At 43.6% G+C, this 17,978-nt stretch overlaps 1 protein-coding gene across 1 annotated transcript in view; it reads left to right on the top strand.

Moving 5' to 3' along the window:
- Nucleotides 1-17,978, top strand: part of MCTP1 (multiple C2 and transmembrane domain containing 1) — a 796,241-nt gene that overhangs the window by 223,950 nt on the left and 554,313 nt on the right. The window contains exons 7-8 of the mRNA XM_040421550.1: nucleotides 11,195-11,365; nucleotides 13,924-14,054. Coding sequence (XP_040277484.1) covers nucleotides 11,195-11,365; nucleotides 13,924-14,054 — 302 coding nt within the window. The remainder of the gene's footprint in view (nucleotides 1-11,194; nucleotides 11,366-13,923; nucleotides 14,055-17,978) is intronic.

Raw genomic sequence — 17,978 nt, 5'->3', positions numbered from 1 at the left:
CCCCGGCTTACATCACACCTCAGTGTACTGATTCTGCAGGACTGTCCGTGTGCTGAGTGATACCTGTTGTTAGACTCCATTGCGTCCATTTGTTTCCCTGCCTGCTGAGGAGGATTTCGTTGTTTCGGATATTGTGATAACCATGAGGAGAGGACGCTTCGCTATCAAAGAAAGGAACGACATTTGGTCCCACCGCGCGCTTCTACAGACAGCTGGACCACTGGGAAAAAGGGGGGGGGGCACCCAACTGTGAAGTTAGGATCAGTTAGGGATAGTTTTGGGAATATTGTTCATTCAGTGTCCGTACTGCATAAGCGGACGTAGTAAAAGTGGAAACTATTGCAGAATCTGCCTTGGATTGTCCATGCTATACTGTGTGTTTTGCTTGTCCTTCTCCCTGTTCTTTTCCTTTTAACTTGCCTCTATTAACCTGTAGTAAATGCATGTTTCTTGAACTTGACCACTGCGTGTGCGTTCTTTTCTGGATGCGGAGCGCAAGCCACCTGCCTTGCTCTCGGATCACACACTCCAATTGTAAAATATTTGTTTGTGCGGTATAACCTTTTGCCGGATGGTATTGTATTGTAATGCACGTTTAACTATGCTTTTGTTTTCAATCCACTAAAAATACTGTATATGTGCTGCTGCACACCTACCAAACCTATAGCAGAAAGATAAGCTTTTACATGATGTACAGAGACATCTAGTTAGTCAGAGCCTAATAGTCACTTTTTAAAATATAAGAATTGGAGGCTCATGGCAGAATCAACTAATACTTCATAAGAGGCACTTGATAAGTACAGTATCAACAATGACAAGGGAAACTTGAGCTGCTGCTGCATGCATACAATCATCCTTTCCTTGCTCTCTTGTCTTAAAATGATGAGAGTATTTATACTTAAAATGGGTATCATAAAGAAAAGAGACAAAGAAGCAGAGCAAGTAATATAGTATTCCTAGGTAAAGACGGCTTAACAAAATGATTTTGTTGTGATCATTATGGGATTATATTGCTGCAGGAGAGTTAATTCAGACACCACAAAGAACTGAGGCTGAGTTGTCTTTTCTCATTTTGCCCAAGCGTTGATACCTCTAATGGCCTGTATCTATGTAGAACCAGTTTCTCATGACACTATGATAATGTGAGACAGTATTTACTGCTGAAATGAGAGGGATAAATAGCAGGCTTCTGGACAGTAGAAAAGTAATTGCTGTTCTGCTCTGGTTTAGTCGGTAGAGAATGTCTGTAACAAATGTGTTACAATTCTGAAACCATATATCTTCCTGCCATGCTAGACGAAGCCTGAATGTGATCATTTCTGAAAGTTAATGTTTTGGGTATAACATATTTTATGCACTCAATAATCCAGGTCTTAGTAGATGCTAAGACATTATTATAATGTACAGCATTATTTTACCAGTAAATATGTGCAGCGGTATGAATAGAGCGGTTATGGCATAGCGAAGCTTACACAATCCTGTAGCTGCTGTCAGGTGCAAACATGATGTAGTGAGGAGCAAAACATCTTTCTTAGAAGATTTGTTCTTTGAGTGGCTTGGAATATGTATGCTTCCAATATGTCAGAACTGTGATTGATTTGAATGGGTCCTTGATTTATATTTTGTGTCATATTTTCAGTAATAGAAATCTGTGAGATGGGACAAAACGGTTGAGCGGGGTTGTCCAGCCAATTATTTTTTTTTTAAATGCTCAGGCTTTGAAATATTATGGCAAGTATTACCCTACCGATTCCCTCACACTCCTGTTTCTATGCTTCACGGGTCTCCCCCCGGGCCTTGTACTCCCTGGTTCCAGTTGATATGACTGTTATCCAATCACAGGCTTGCAATGGTTCACTACTGCAGATAAGTGGTCTCATGTCTGTGTCCACAGGGACTAGAAAGTAGACCCACTATTGGGGGACCCAGGAAGCACTGAAAATGTAGGCCAGCGAGGGAAGCGGTAAGATATTACTTATTTTACTACTTCATAGCATTCATAGGCTGGGTTCACATTACGTTTTTGCCCTACATTTAAAGTAAACGTTGGGAAAAAAAGGAATGCAAAAATGTAGTACACTACGCTTTTCCATTCGTTAACGTATGTTTTTTTTTTTTACAATGGAACTCTGCCACTGTATGGCATCCGTTTACCGTATATATTTTTTGTATCCATTAAACGTAAGACAAAAACGTGATGTGAACCCAGCCTAAGAGTTTTTATTCTGAGCGTTGCAATCCCTTTATGCTCTTTGTAGAGGCCTTTTATTCTGGAAATCAGTGGTGGATCATAAGCACAGATTTTATCATGACTATTACAGAAGATTTGCTTTCATTGGGATTGTCCTTTCCTGCTCTAACCCAGGAGGTTATATTGTAGTTGCTCAGCAGATCTTGTTACAATCTAATGTAAAGGTGCGGAGCAATGATTGCAATGGCTTTGCAGAAACCGTAGAGATGGCCACTGTGATTGATAGCGCTTCTCCCAATCTAATGGTTGGGATTAGACAAGCCTTCCAGAAAGAAACCCCCTTGTGAGTTTTGGCAATAGCAAGAATTATGAAAAGTCATTTTATAGTGCTGTCCTTATCAAAGAAAGTAATGCCGGTACTCTCACCTATCCTGAGAATAAAAATGGCTTTTCACTTTCTATGTGCCATGGCCTTTACAAAACAATTATCTGCACAGTCGTGTTCCCGCTCACTGGCCATACAAGGTACTACAGGTAGATTGCTCAATAGGTGGGTGTGAGCGCTGCTGCAGCCCCTTCATTCTCAGGATCAGTGGTGGTCCTGGCAGTTGCACCCCCACCAATCAGTAAGGGATGGCATATTCTATGCAAACCATTTTTTCTGTTCACATGCCTGGGGGAGTTTACCATGACACAAACTAAGCAAATTCTTGGGGCCCCAAAGATCAGAGGTCTTGCTGGCCACTAGTGGTTGGCTGAAAAAAAGGACTTAAAAGGCTAAAAAAAATGCCTGTGAGGTGAGGCCCTTCCCAGCTGTAGAATAGTAGTAGAAGTGCCCCGGATCCGCTGCTAAGCTGAGAGTGGGGCTTAGCAAGCCAACAGCAGCCGTGACTAGCTGTGAAACAAGGGTGTAGCTTGGCGGTGCCATGGGGCCTGCAGACATAAGTTTGCTTGGGACCCCTGAAATGTCAAAATTCACCCTTTTGTGCACAGCATCAGACTGGGGTGTCGAGGGCACACCAGTAAAATTAATTCTGGGGGCCCACTTTAAAGTTACAAGCAAATACTAATAACACATGGCGGCAGCAGCAGCAGTAAGATGCTGTAAGATAATTATTTTGAGAGGTAAGGTCCCTGGAGAAAGAAGATAGAAGCAAGCCTGACTCCTTGCCTAGAAGTCATCTCCGCCACCCGAATGCATCTTTAATATCTAGCTACCCAGTTTTTTCTATGAGCATAGGCTTGTTGAGATGCTTTACACTGCCTATCCATATCTAGTGCTGTCACACTAGTGTCACTTTTGCAGGGGATAGGGGACTAGGGGACCACCTTGCTCAGGGACCCTCCAGGGCATACACTTGTTCCCCTGTGGGCCAGTCCGTGCCTGAGTGTACATGCTATCCCTACATCTATCTTCCTTAGATCTCTTCCAAAGTTTAAAAAAATACTAAAACAGGTTTCTGTAAACTCGGCTTGGTTTGTAGATACAGCTGAGGGTCATCTCTTTTTAATCACCTACTGCATCATTTTTTCACTTCTTTAAAATGAACTCATTTTAAACTACCTGATCCCCTTACTAATTTGTTGTAATAACCTTGGTTTACCTTTGCAGGCAAGCTTTCTGCATGCATTCAGTATTGTATGCCATAGGCTTTTGATTGGTTTAGTGTAAAGTTTGAAAAGCAATTTTGATCATTGGAGGAATTGTTACATGGGTGACTGCTCTCACTTGTATTGTTACAGAAATACATTTAGCAAAGAGAGAACACATTTTCACTGATAAAAGCTTGAGTTTTCTTCTGATAGGACTCTCATTTCCAGGTGCAAGTTATACCAGGCTGCATTACTGACCTTTCAAGATAACTTACATTTCCTAATGAGGACTGCCTCTGGACCATTTCACTCTTTCATAGATGCTTCCCAAACAAAACACATCGAGAAGACAAATGATTATAATGTGAAAGACAATTTGAGCTTCTGCAAGTCTTCATATTTAACTGGCGAGAGTAGGAGAGTTCAGATATCATTGTCTGCAGTGGATTGAAATAAAAAGCGGGATTTGCTATAGAAATACAGTATAATGAGAGGAGATCCAAACTGTGTACACATACCTAACTACCGCTATTGTGACATACCCTGCTTTAGGATAAAGTATTATTTTTTCTTTGCACATTATGAAATATCAAAAATAACAAGGATATTGTGTGTATATACTGTACAATAAATATATATATATATATATATAAAAATATGTATATATATTTAGAATGATGTATATACTGTATACTGTGATGTGGTGCACAGACGGCCGGTGGCCTTATATTACGGACCCGCTGTTCACGGTCCGCAATACAAACACCGGCAAACAATGGCTATATACATGAAGCCTAATCAGTAGATCAGACTGTACACAGCAAGCATGTTTTGCAGCTCCCAGGCTCTGACACCGAATGAGCTTTTCAGCCCTGTATTTATTCCCCCAGTAATGATCCCAGTAGCTACACCTGGGTTTGCCTCAGGCTAAGTTGTACTGGAGTGGAGAGAGAATAGCAGGACCCACTACCAACCTACCCACCATTCCATAAAAAATCCAGTCCATAAAACATTTTAAAGAAAAGTGCCTCAGCAAACTATACTTTGCTGAAGCAACCCCGCTTTCCTGGATTCTTTTACCTCACCCATCCAAGCATTCTGGGTGAGATATACATCCCCTCCAGTACCTTTCCAGACACAGTGTTACAATATATATATATATATATATATACACTCACCTAAAGAATTATTAGGAACACCTGTTCTATTTCTTAGTAATGCAATTATCTAGTCAACCAATCACATGACAGTTGCTTCAATGCATTTAGGGGTGTGGTCCTGGTCAAGACAATCTCCTAAACTCCAAACTGAATGTCAGAATGGGAAAGAAAGGTGATTTAAGCAATTTTGAGCGTGGCATGGCTGTTGGTGCCAGACGGGCCAGTCTGAGTATTTCACAATCTGCTCAGTTACTGGGATTTTCATGCACAACCATTTCTAGGGTTTACAAAGAATGGTGTGAAAAGGGAAAAACATCCAGTATGCGGCAGTCCTGTGGGCAAAATTGCCTTGTGGATGCTAGAGGTCAGAGGAGAATGGGCCGACTGATTCAAGCTGATAGAAGAGTAACGTTGAATGAAATAACCACTCGTTACAACCGAGGTATGCAGCAAAGCATTTGTGAAGCCACAACAAGCACAACCTTGAGGCGGATGGGCTACAACAGCAGAAGACCCCACCGGGTACCACTCATCTCCACTACAAATAGGAAAAAGAGGCTACAATTTGCACAAGCTCCCCAAAATTGGACTGTTGAAGACTGGAAAAATGTTGCCTGGTCTGATGAGTCTCGATTTCTGTTGAGACTTTCAAATGGTAGAGTCCGAATTTGGCGTAAACAGAATGAGAACATGTATCCATCCTCTGATGGCTACTTCCAGCAGGATAATGCACCATGTCACAAAGCTCGAATCATTTCAAATTGGTTTCTTGAACATGACAATGAGTTCACTGTACTAAAATGACCCCCACAGTCACCAGATCTCAACCCAATAGAGCAGTGGTGGGCAAACTTTTTTGTCAACTGAGCCAAATATCGCCAAAACCACAATTGATTTTTTTTTTGAGAGCCACATTTTTAAAACCTAAAATATATAGGAAGGAAGCGCATGCTGAAGTGAATGGGTCCATGATGCGGCCGTGTGCAGCCCGCATCATGGACCCATTCACTTCAATGGGTCCAGGATCCGGGATATGAGTGCTACAGAGTGCTTCCGTGGTGCTTCTGGCTGTGCCTCCGCACCGCAAAAAAGTATTGCATGCGCTGCAATTGTAATAGACATGTCTGATTTACCTCTACATATCCACAAGTATTTTAGCCTCTGTACCTTTCATACTGCAGGCATGGACACAGTCATACACGCACTCTCCACATACATGGACGCAGTCATACACGCACTCTCCACATACATGGATGCAGTCATACGCGCACTCTCGACATACATGGACGCAGTCATACAATCACTCTCCACATACATGGACGCAGTGATAGACACACTCTCCACATACATAGATGCACTCATACACACAGTCAACATATACATAGATGCATTCATACACACAGTCAACATATACATAGATGCATTCATACACACACTCTCCACATACATGGACACACTCATACACACACTCAACATATACATGGACACACTCATACACGCACTCAACATATACATAGATGCATTAATACATGTGCTCACCATATACATAGATGCACTCATACACGCACTCTCCACATACATGGACGCACTCATACATGCGCTCACCATATACATACAGTAGATGCATTCATACACACACTCTCCACACATACATGGACGCACTTATACACATACTCTTCACATACATGGGCGCACTCATACACACAGTCACCACATACATGGACGCACACATATACAATACACATATATAGACACCCAGCTTTCCTGCTGTGCCTCTCCCCCATACTCTAATGCCACTGCACTTGTGCCATGCAGGATAGCAGGGACTCTGGATGACATTTCATGATATAATTCACCCAGCTTTCCTACTGTACTGCAGGTCACATGTGCACAGTCTGGGAAAGCTGAATATAACCGCAGTAATTCCCCTGCTACTCACATCACTGGTGCAGTTGTGGCAATCCAACTGATGTTCAGCTTGCTGGGCATGGAAGATTGGAAGGTTCAGGCTGCAGGAATCGCGGGTAGAAAAGGGGCTATTATAGCTCCGCCCACATCGGGCCGTCCGGTTGCTGGTCACTGTCCAACTGAGGAGAGGGAGAGGCGGAGCAATGTCACTGATGTCAGGTCAGTGACAGAGATGCAAGGGCAGGACTCTGGACCCGGTGCAGGAGCAACACGCCCTCTCTTGCTTTGTGGAACGCAAATGCGTCCCACAGGCAAGATTCCTCTGTAGTGCAGGATGGGTTGGTTTCGCCGTGGGAGCCCGCACCAAAGAGCTGCATTCAAGGGTCTAAAGAGCCGCTTGTGGCTCGCGAACCGCACTTTGCTGACCACTGCAATAGAGCATCTTTGGGATGTGGTGGAACGGGAGCTTCGTGCCCTGGATGTGCATCCCTCAAATCTCCATCAACTGCAAGATGCTATCCTATCAATATGGGCCAACATTTCTAAAGAATGCTATCAGCACCTTGTTGAATCAATGCCACGTAGAATTAAGGCAGTTCTGAAGGCAAAAGGGGGTCCAACACCGTATTAGTATGGTGTTCCTAATAATTCTTTAGGTGAGTGTATATATATATATATATACATACCATATGCCATTACTTGCATTGGATGAGATTAGAGACAGAAGAAGAGCTTTAAATTCTGGCACTGTTTGTTACGCATAGACTAATGTATTTGGGCGTCCCTTGGACCCCACAGAGGATGACCATAACTAAATAGGTGCAAAACTTGACACAAATCTGCCGGTCTTCTTTAATGGCAAATAATCTACTGCCATGTCCCTCAACATGCTCTTTTTTAACCTGTTGGGGACACAGGGCATACAGGTACGCCATGATGTCCCAGTACTAAAGGACACAGGGTGTACCTGTACACTCTGTGTATTCCCGATCACCGCTGCGCGGCTGACGGTTATCGGAACAAAGTGCCTGATGAAATCATTCAGCAGGCACTCTGTGACAATGCCCCCCCATATCAGCGATCGCGGCAAACCGCAGGTCAATTCAGACCTGCGGTTTGCTGCGTTTCAGGGTTATTCGGGTCTCTGGTGATCGGTGGTGTGATAATACACCACCAATCACCATCCTTAGATCCTAAGAGGTGATGGTGACATCACCTCTCAGGATCACTTCCGATTGGCTGCACGGGCTGGCGGGGCGGTTGACTTCCCCCAGCTCTGCCTCCTCTACCACACTGCGTCCTGGAGTGTGTAGAGAGGAGCCTCGTGGAGCCCAGCACACCCAGTCTGAGCCACCACAGGTACCTAGGGACAGGTTTAGAGACAGTTTAGATTAGGCAGGGAGATTAAAGAGAGTTTAGGGAAAAAAAAAGTTTGTCTGGGGTCCACAGCACACTCAGCTGTGTGACCCTATACCCCCCAGGGGGGCTGCAGCTTGCACACACACACGTTTTTTGGGGAGCAAGCACTTTTTTTTAGGGCATGCGCTGACTGTGGTCGGCACTCTTAGCGTCCGGCCACTGTTAGCGCATTGCCCACCGCTGATCAGCTTTGGACCACTGATTAGCGAGTTTGAATCTTTTTTTTTTTCACTTTTTTTCTGGCTTTTTTTTTTATTTAGTATTTTTTTTTCTGTTAGGTTTAGGGTAAGTACGCGAACACCCGTGACCCCACACACACGCACACTAAATAAATTTTTTCCCACACACACATGCACACACACACTCCCCTGTGGCCCGCCAGACGTTCTCGGCTGAGGAGGCATACGCCCTGCTTGCCTCAGACTCCGAGAGCCCCAGTGAGGACGAGGATGACCCCACTTTCCTCTTATCATCCACATCATCCTCATCATCCAGTGATGATGATGATCCCCCAAGGCGGCAGAGATGCCGCCAGGCAAAGCAAGGGGACCCCCATTCCAGGGACCCTGTGGCCCACACTAGTACGAGCAGCTCTGGGGCGCAGAAGGAAAGAAGCGCCATATGGTTTTTGGAACGCAGATTTTGCTGGACTGGTTTTTTTGACACCATGTCCTATTTGAAGTCCCCCTGATGCACCCCTAGAGTAGAAACTCCATAAAAGTGACCCCATCTAAGAAACTACACCCCCAAGATATTCAAAACTGATTTTACAAACTTTTTTAACCATTTAGGTGTTCCACAAGAGTTATTGGCAAATGGAGATGAAATTTCAGAATTTAAATTTTTTGTAACCTTGCCTCATAAATGTAATATGGAGCAACCAAAAATCATATGTACCCTAAAAATAGTCCCAACTAAACTGCCACCTTATCCCGTAGTTTCCAAAATGGGGTCACTTTTTTGGAGTTTCTACTCTAGGGGTGCATCAGGGGGGCTTCAAATGGGACATGGTGTAAATAAACCAGTCCAGCAAAATCTCCCTTCCAGAAACCATATGGTGTTCCTTTCCTTCTGTGCCCGGCCGTGTGCCTGTACAGTAGTTTACGACCACATATGGGGTGTTTCTATAAACTACAGAATCAGGGCAATAAATATTGAGTTTTGTTTGGCTGTTAACGCTTGCTTTGTTACTGGAAAATATTGATTAAAATGGAAAATTTGCCCAAAAATTTAAATTCTGAAATTTCATCTCCATTTGCCAATAACTCTTGTGGAACACCTGAAAGGTTAACAAAGTTTGTAAAATCAGTTTTGAATACCTTGAGGGGTGTAGTTTCCAAAATGGGGTCACTTTTGTGGAGTTTCTACTCTAGGGGTGCATCAGGGGGGCTTAAAATGGGACGTGGTGTAAATAAACCAGTCCAGAAAAATCTGCCTTCCAGAAACCATATGGTGTTCTTTTCCTTCTGCGCCCTGCCGTGTGCCTGTACAGTAGTTTACGACCACATATGGGGTGTTTCTATAAACTACAGAATCAGGGCAATAAATATTGAGTTTTGTTTGGCTGTTAACCCTTGCTTTGTTACTGGAAAAAAATTATTAAAATGGAATATTTGCCAAAAAATGGAAATTCTGAAATTTTATCTCCATTTGCCAATAACTCATGTGGAACACCTAAAGGGTTAAGAAAGTTTGTAAAATCAGTTTTGAATACCTTGAGGGGTTTAGTTTCTTAGATAGGGTCACTTTTATGAATTTTCTACTCTAGGGGTGCATCAGGGGGGCTTCAAATGTGACATGGTGTAAATAAACCAATCCAGCAAAATCTTCCTTCCAAAAACCATATGGCGTTCCTTTCCTTCTGCGCCCTGCCGTTTGGTCATACAGCAGTTTACAACCACATTTGGGATGTTTCTAAAAACTACAGAATCAGGGCAATAAATATTGAGTTTTGTTTGGCTGTTAACCCTTGCTTTGTTATTTGAAAAAATGTATTAAAATGAATAATTTGCGATAAAATCGAAATTTAAATTCTGAAATTTCATCTCCATTTGCCAATAACTCTTGTGGAATATCTAAAGGGTTAACAAAGTTTGTAAAATCAGTTTTGAATACCTTGCGGGGTGTAGTTTCCCAAATGAGGTCATTTTTAGGTGGTTTCTATTATGTAAGCCTCACAAAGTGACTTCAGAACTGAACTTGTCCTTAAAAAGTGGGTTTTGGAAAATTTCTAGATTTGCTTCTAAACTTCTAAGCCTTGTAACCTCCCCAAAAAATAAAATGGCATTCCCAAAATGATCCAAACATGAAGTAGACATATGGGGAATGTAAATTAATAACTATTTTTGGAGGTATTACTATGTATTATAGAAGTAGAGAAATTGAAACTTGGAAATTTGCACATTTTTAAATTTTTGGGTAAATTTGGTATTTTTTTATAAATAAAAATGTTTTTTTTTTTACTCCATTTTACCAGTGTCATGAAGTACAACATGTGACGAAAAAACAATCTCAGAATGGCCTGGATTAGTAAAAGCGTTTTAAAGTTATTCACACATAAAATGACACTGGTCAGATTTTCAAAAAATGGCCTGGTCCTTAAGGTGAAAATAAGCCTGGTCCTTAAGGGGTTAATTTAATTCTGGATGAACCGTGCAAGGAACCAAAAACCCTAGCTTTACAGTTAGACTCTATGTAAACTACAATGAGCCTGCAGGGTATACTATTCTGCTTATACTGTATGCGGTATATTTTACAAGCTTAACACTAACTACCTTAGATTCGATAATCCTAAAGTACTGTGATCATTCTGTATATAAATGAGATGCACAATGCTCTTACTAAAGTTCTGATTGCATGTTATTCACAATGGATGTCAAAGTGTCTGATCATTTAAATTTTTAATTTTATTTTTTTTCTACAGTTTCAGACACAAAGTTTACGAATTTCAGACTCACATCGAAAATCTCACTTCTGGAGAGGAGTAGTAAGCATCACCCTTATTGAGGGACAGGATCTGAAAGCCATGGATGCAAATGGACTCAGTGACCCTTATGTGAAATTTCGGCTAGGACATCAGAAATATAAGAGCAAGGTAAAATTTTAAAAAATATATATTATTTGCAGTCATCATTATCTTTTGACAACATGTATATAATATATTACAATAGATAGTACACATATGTCTTCATGTGCAGAACAGGGCAATGTACATTGAGGAGGTACAGAGGCACAATGTTCCTGTGTCTCCATGCTATAGTGCTTCGTAGGGCGCTGTAAGAAAAGCTGTATAAAACATTGTACAATGGAACATGTCAAAATTGTCCCCTTGTCAGATTCATACGAAATAGGAGACATATAGATGGAAACTAGGTCCCCATAGACATCTGTTGGTGGCATAATCGTTAGGCTGCCCAGATAAGAATTCATTTGTATGCAGTGGTGTATCTTGGTTTTGTGCTGCCCTAGGCGAGACTAAACTCGGGCACCCCCCTAATATAAATTTGACCCACCCCTTCCTGTCAAGGCCAAACCCCCTCCTCTTTAAACCCCACCCTTTCCTCTTTAGGCTCCACCCTTTCTTGAAAAATAATCATCACAAATGTATGTATGAAATAAAATAAAATGTCTATCATCTAAAAGTAATAAACTATGCACATTCCTAGTTTGACACAAATATTTTGTATTTTGCAGATGTATAAAAAAAATATAAAAATCTGTAAAATACAAAGTATGTGTGCCAGAAGTTGCGCTTTTTAAAAAAAAGAAGAAAGCAAGGCACTGATTGGTCGCTTTGGACCCTAAATGTTCATCCAGCCTGTATGTGCCCATTACAAACAGATGTAGCAGAGCTGAGTTTGTCACTGAGCACTCCTCGCGCGCTGCCTGTAGTTTTGCATAGGACTGCACGTACGCCAAGCGCTTACTGAAGATTAGTTCTCCCCTGCAAACACAAGTTCAGCTCCATCTGCGTGTGACCGGTGCATCAGAGACTGGTGATGGGTCACTGCCCCAGCACCCCGGGAACTCACCGCCTGAACATACCCTCCATGTCCTTGATCTGCTTTCTGCTGAACTCCTTGAACTCAGTGTACGGGTTAAAAACTATCATGTGCGGCGGCTCCCGCTCCGCCTCCGCCGGGTCCTCCATCCGCAGGCGCCGATTCAGCCTGGAGGCCAGCTCGTTCTCAGCCATTGTGTCCCTTCACCGGCTGCAGCCGCCACCTGTCCCCCTCACATGAGAATATGCAGCCGGCACTGGTCATGTGACTGCTCCCCCATGTAATGCTGCCCCTGATTGGAGGAGAGAGAGTGAGAGGCGGCGACTGGTCCAGAGAGACTGAGAGGAGGAGGATGCTGAAGGCAGAGGAACGAGCAGTCACTGGAGTGTAACTATCACTAAGCAAACAAGGCATTTTGCCGCCCCATTGGCAAGTGCCGCCCTAGGCAAATGCCTTGTTTAGCTCGTGATAGATACACCCCTGTTTGTATGCATGATGCCTTACATTATCGAAATTTGTAGGATCGGCCAGGAAAAATCTAATGTCTATCTCAGCATTAAAATAGTCAGCACGGTGTTATTCATATTAGTTCAGACAGATGCAGTCTTTAGTATTGTCAGACAGATTTGGGAAATTTCTTTCAAAGGGGTAATTATTGTTTAAGCCGTATTCATGGTATTCATAAAACATTTAGGGGCACATTTTTTAAAACCAGCGTTTTAGACGCCCATCTTAATAAGGCCCCATCGCTGGCGGTGGATCGTGGAAGTTATGGAGAGGCACAGGCCTCCTCATAACTTCTCTGCATCCAGCGCTGCTTCTAAATATAAGACAGCCTAAAACGGGCATAGAAAATGGTAAATGAGACTGCCTGCCTGGACTTCTCTGCCCACGCCAAGCCCACTTTTTTAGACCTTGTGTGAGCGGGGAGAAGCTGCAGAGTACAATCTGCGCCTGAAATATACCTAATTTAGAAGAAGATAGAAAAAGATATCATCATGATGAATTGGATACATAGGGTAGGATGAAGCTGGAGATGAGTAGTAGCCCTTCAACAAGGAGATTCCTTGTAGGGTCTAATTGCCGTTGGAAAAAAACAACTTATCAGTCTTCTGCTGACCGTGCTTCTCTGTTTAACCACACTAGTATACAAGGGGTGTGGGGTATTATCCATAATGACCAGCAGCCATGACCTTCAGACTGTGTCCAGTTTGACTCCTACCACCAAGCCAGCCTTCTTTATCAGCTTGTGCAATTTGTTCAGTGCACAAACTGGACAAACTGATTATTTCCCCTACAGCACTACCGCAGGTGAAATAATGCATTACACAGTTTCCAATGAAACCATTGTGGCTGCAATAACATGTATGTCGGGCTTTACATGATATCCTTATTCCAGCACACTTGTAAAACAAGGCAAATTATAGCAGGTATAACATAGCACTGCAAAACATAACATAATGGCGGTGACCAGTTTCTTCGTTGGTGATGTCCTGTTCAAGGATACAGTTTGGTAGATGGGTGGTTAAGTTCTTCGACAGTCCTCGTTGAGGCTCCCCTTTGCAGGTTATCAGAACCAGGCAACCCATTCTAGGACACATTCTCTTACATATATGAGAAATACTCTGATTGTGTTTGCTGTCTTTTTTAGACTCTTCCAAAGACCCTGAATCCTCAGTGGAGGGAGCAGTTCAACATGAATCTTTTTGAAGAGCAAGGAGGAATAATTGACATCACAGTATGGGACAAGGATGCGGGCAAGAGAGATGATTTTATTGGAAGGTGGGTAACTTCAGAAATGAAAACACATTCATGAGATATAATGTCCTCATGTGCTTCTCTTTATATTATTTTATGTCATATAATAGCCCATGCAAATTCTGATTTTAGCCAGTAGATGTCATATTTTCCAAGCTTTTGGAAATGCATTTTCTGCGTTATAGGGTTTTGAATGATTCTGCTGTTAAGTTAGAATTCATGATCATTTCATAGTCTGAAGTATTTGCTTTTATGTGTAATATATATATATATATATATATATATATATATATACAGTGGATATAAAAAGTCTACACCTACACACCCCTGTTAAAATGTAAGGTTTCTATGATGTAGAAAAATGAGACAAAGATAAATCATTTCAGAACTTTTTCCACCTTTAATGTGACCTATAAACTCTACAACTCAATTGAAAAACAAACTGAAATCTTTTAGGTAGAGGGAAGAAAAAATATAAAAATAAAATAATATGGTTGCATAAGTGTGCACACCCTTAAACTAATACTTTGTTGAAGCACCTTTTGATTTTATTACAGCAGTCAGTCTTTTTGGGTATGAGTCTATCAGCACGGAACATTTTGACTTGGCAAGATTTGCCCACTCTTCTTTGCAAAAACACTCCGAATCTGTCAGATTGCGAGGGCATCTCCTGTGGACAGCCCTCTTCAGAGCACCCCACAGATTTTCAAGCGGATTCAGGTCTGGCTGGGCTATTCCAAAACTTTAATCTCCTTCTGGTGAAGCCATTACTTTGTTGATTTGGATGTATGCTTTGGGTCGTTGTCATGCTGAAAGATGAAGTTCCTCTTCATGTTCAGCTTTCTAGCAGAAGCCTGAAGGTTTTGTGCCAATATTGACTGGTATTTGGAACTGTTCATAAATTCCCTCTAGCTTAATTTAGGCCCCAGTAACAGCTGAAGAAAAACATCCTCAAAGCATGATGCTGCCACCATCATGCTTCACTGTGGGTATGGTGTTCTTTTGGTGATGTGCAGTGTTGTTTTTGCGCCAAACATATCTTTTGGATTTATGGCCAAAAAGTTCAACCATGGTTTCATCAGACCATAACACCTTTTCCCACATGCTTTTGGGAGACTTCAGATGTGTTTTTGCAAAATGTAGCTTGGCTTGGGTGTTTTTCTTCGTGAGAAAAGGCTTTCGTCTTGCCACTCTACCCCATAGCCCAGACATATGAAGAATACGGGAGATTGTTGTCACATGTACCACACAGCCAGGACTTGACAGATATTCCTGCAGCTCCTTTAATGTTGCTGTAGGCCTCTTGGTCACCTACCAGACCAGTTTTCTTCTCGTCTTTTGGAGGGACGTCCAGTTTTTGGAAATGTCACTGTAGTACCATATTTTCTCCACTTGATGATGACTGTCTTTACTGTGTTCCATGGTATATCTAATGCCTTGGAAATTCTTTTGTACCCTTCTCCTGACTGATACCTTTTAACAATGAGATCCCTCTGATGCTTTGGAAGCTCTCTGTGGACCATGGGCTCTATGCCGAAAGAATCCTGATCAGTTTTATCCTAATGCATTCTGAATGGAGAGAAATCCGTTCAGGATGCATCAGGATGTCTTCAGTTCCGGAACGGAACGTTTTTTGGCCGGAGAAAATACCGCAGCATGCTGCGCTTTTTGCTCCGGCCAAAAATCCTGAACACTTGTCGCAAGGCCGGATCCGGAATTAATGCCCATTGAAAGGCATTAATCCGGATCCGGCCTTAAGCTAAACGTCGTTTTGGCGCATTGCCGGATCCGACGTTTAGCTTTTTCTGAATGGTTACCATGGCTGCCAAGACGCTAAAGTCCTGGCAGCCATGGTAAAGTGTAGTGGGGAGCGGGGGAGCAGTATACTTACCGTCCGTGCGGCTCCCCGGGCGCTCCAGAGTGACGTCAGGGCGCCCCACGCGCATGGATGACGTGATCACATGGATCACGTCATCCATGCGCATGGGGCGCTCTGACGTCATTCTGGAGCGCCCGGGGAGCCGCACGGGCGGTAAGTATACTGCTCCCCCGCTCCCTACTACTACTAAGGCAGCCAGGACTTTAATAGCGTCCTGGGTGCCATAGTAACACTGAACGCATTTTGAAGACGGATCCGTCTTCAAATGCTTTCAGTTCACTTGCGTTTTTCCGGATCCGGCGTGTAATTCCGGCAAATGGAGTACACGCCGGATCCGGACAACGCAAGTGTGAAAGAGCCCTAAGAAAATTTTAGGAAAGACCAACTAGAGCAGCTGAACTTTATTTGGGGTTAATCAGAGGCACTTTAAATGATGGCAGGTGTATGCTGACTCCTATTTAACATGATTTTGAATGTGATTGCTAAATTCTGAACACAGTTACATCCCCAGTTATAAGAGGGTGTGCACACTTATGCAACCACATTATTTTTTATTTTTGTTTGTTTTCTTCCCTCTACCTAAAAGATTTTAGTTTGTTTTTCAATTGAGTTGTACAGTTTATAGGTCACATTAAGGCCTCCTGCACACGACCGTTGTGTGCACCCGTGGCCGTTGTGCCGTTTTCCGTTTTTTTTCGCGGACCCATTGACTTTCAATGGGTCCGTGGAAAAAACGGAAAATGCACCGTTTTGCAGCCGCATCCGTGATCCGTGTTTCATGGCCGTGAAAAAAATATGACCTGTCCTATTTTTTTCACGGCCAACGGTTCACGGACCCATTCAAGTCAATGGGTCCGTGAAAGAACACGGATGCACACAAGATTGGCATCCGTGTCCGTGATCCGTGGCCGTAGGTTAGTTTTTATACAGACGGATCCAAAGATCCGTCTGCATAAAGCTTTTTCAAAGCTGAGTTTTCACTTCGTGAAAACTCAGAACCGACAGTATATTCTAACACAGAAGCGTTCCCATGGTGATGGGGACGCTTCTAGTTAGAATACACTACAAACTGTGTACAAGACTGCCCCCTGCTGCCTGGCAGCACCCGATCTCTTACAGGGGGCCTTGATCAGCACAATTAACCCCTTCAGGTGCGGCACCTGAAAGGGTTAATTGTACTATCATATCCCCCTGTAAGAGTTCAGGGCTGCCAGGCAGCAGGGGGCAGACCCCCCCCCCCCTCCCCAGTTTGAATATCATTGATGGCCAGTGCGGCCCCCCCCCTCCTCTATTGTAATTATTCGTTGGTGGCACAGTGTGCGCCCCCCCCCCCCTCCCTCCCTCTATTGTAATAATTCGTTGGTGGCACAGTGTGCGGCCCCCCATCGGCCCCCCCTCCCTCTATAGCATTAACAACATTGGTGGCCAGTGTGCGGCCTCCCATCTCCGCCCCCCCCCCCCCCTCATCATTGGTGGCAGCGGAGTTCCGATCGGAGTCCCAGTTTAATCGCTGGGGCTCCGATCGGTAACCATGGCAACCAGGACGCTACTACAGTCCTGGTTGCCATGGTTACATAGCAATAGTACAATAGTAGAAGATTCATACTTACCGGCTGCTGCGATGTTCGTGTCCGGCCGGGAGCTCCACCTACTGGTAAGTGACAGCCTCAGGTCTGTGCGGCGCATTGCTAAATGAACTGTCACTTACCAGTAGGAGGAGCTCCCCGCCGGACACGAACATTGCATCTCCCAGGTAAGTATGAATCTTTTACTATTGTACTATTGCTAGTAACCCGCTGCCACCAATGATCGGGGGGGGGGGGGGGGTGGGAGATGGGAGGCCGCACACTGGCCACCAATGTTGTTAATGCTATAGAGGGAGGGGGGGGGCGATGGGGGGCGCACACTGTTCCACCAACGATTTATTACAATAGAGGGAGGAAGGGGGGGGGGGGCGGGGGGGCGCACACTGTGCCACCAACGATTTATTACAATAGAGGGAGGAAGGGGGGGGCGCACTGGCCACCAATGATATTCAAACTGGGGAGGTGGGGGGGTCTGCCCCCTGC

Source organism: Bufo bufo, chromosome 2 (genome assembly GCF_905171765.1).
Source record: "Bufo bufo chromosome 2, aBufBuf1.1, whole genome shotgun sequence".
Classification (NCBI taxonomy): domain Eukaryota; kingdom Metazoa; phylum Chordata; class Amphibia; order Anura; family Bufonidae; genus Bufo; species Bufo bufo.
Note: the sequence above shows the minus strand (reverse complement) of the source record. Positions and strands in the feature narration are given on the sequence as shown.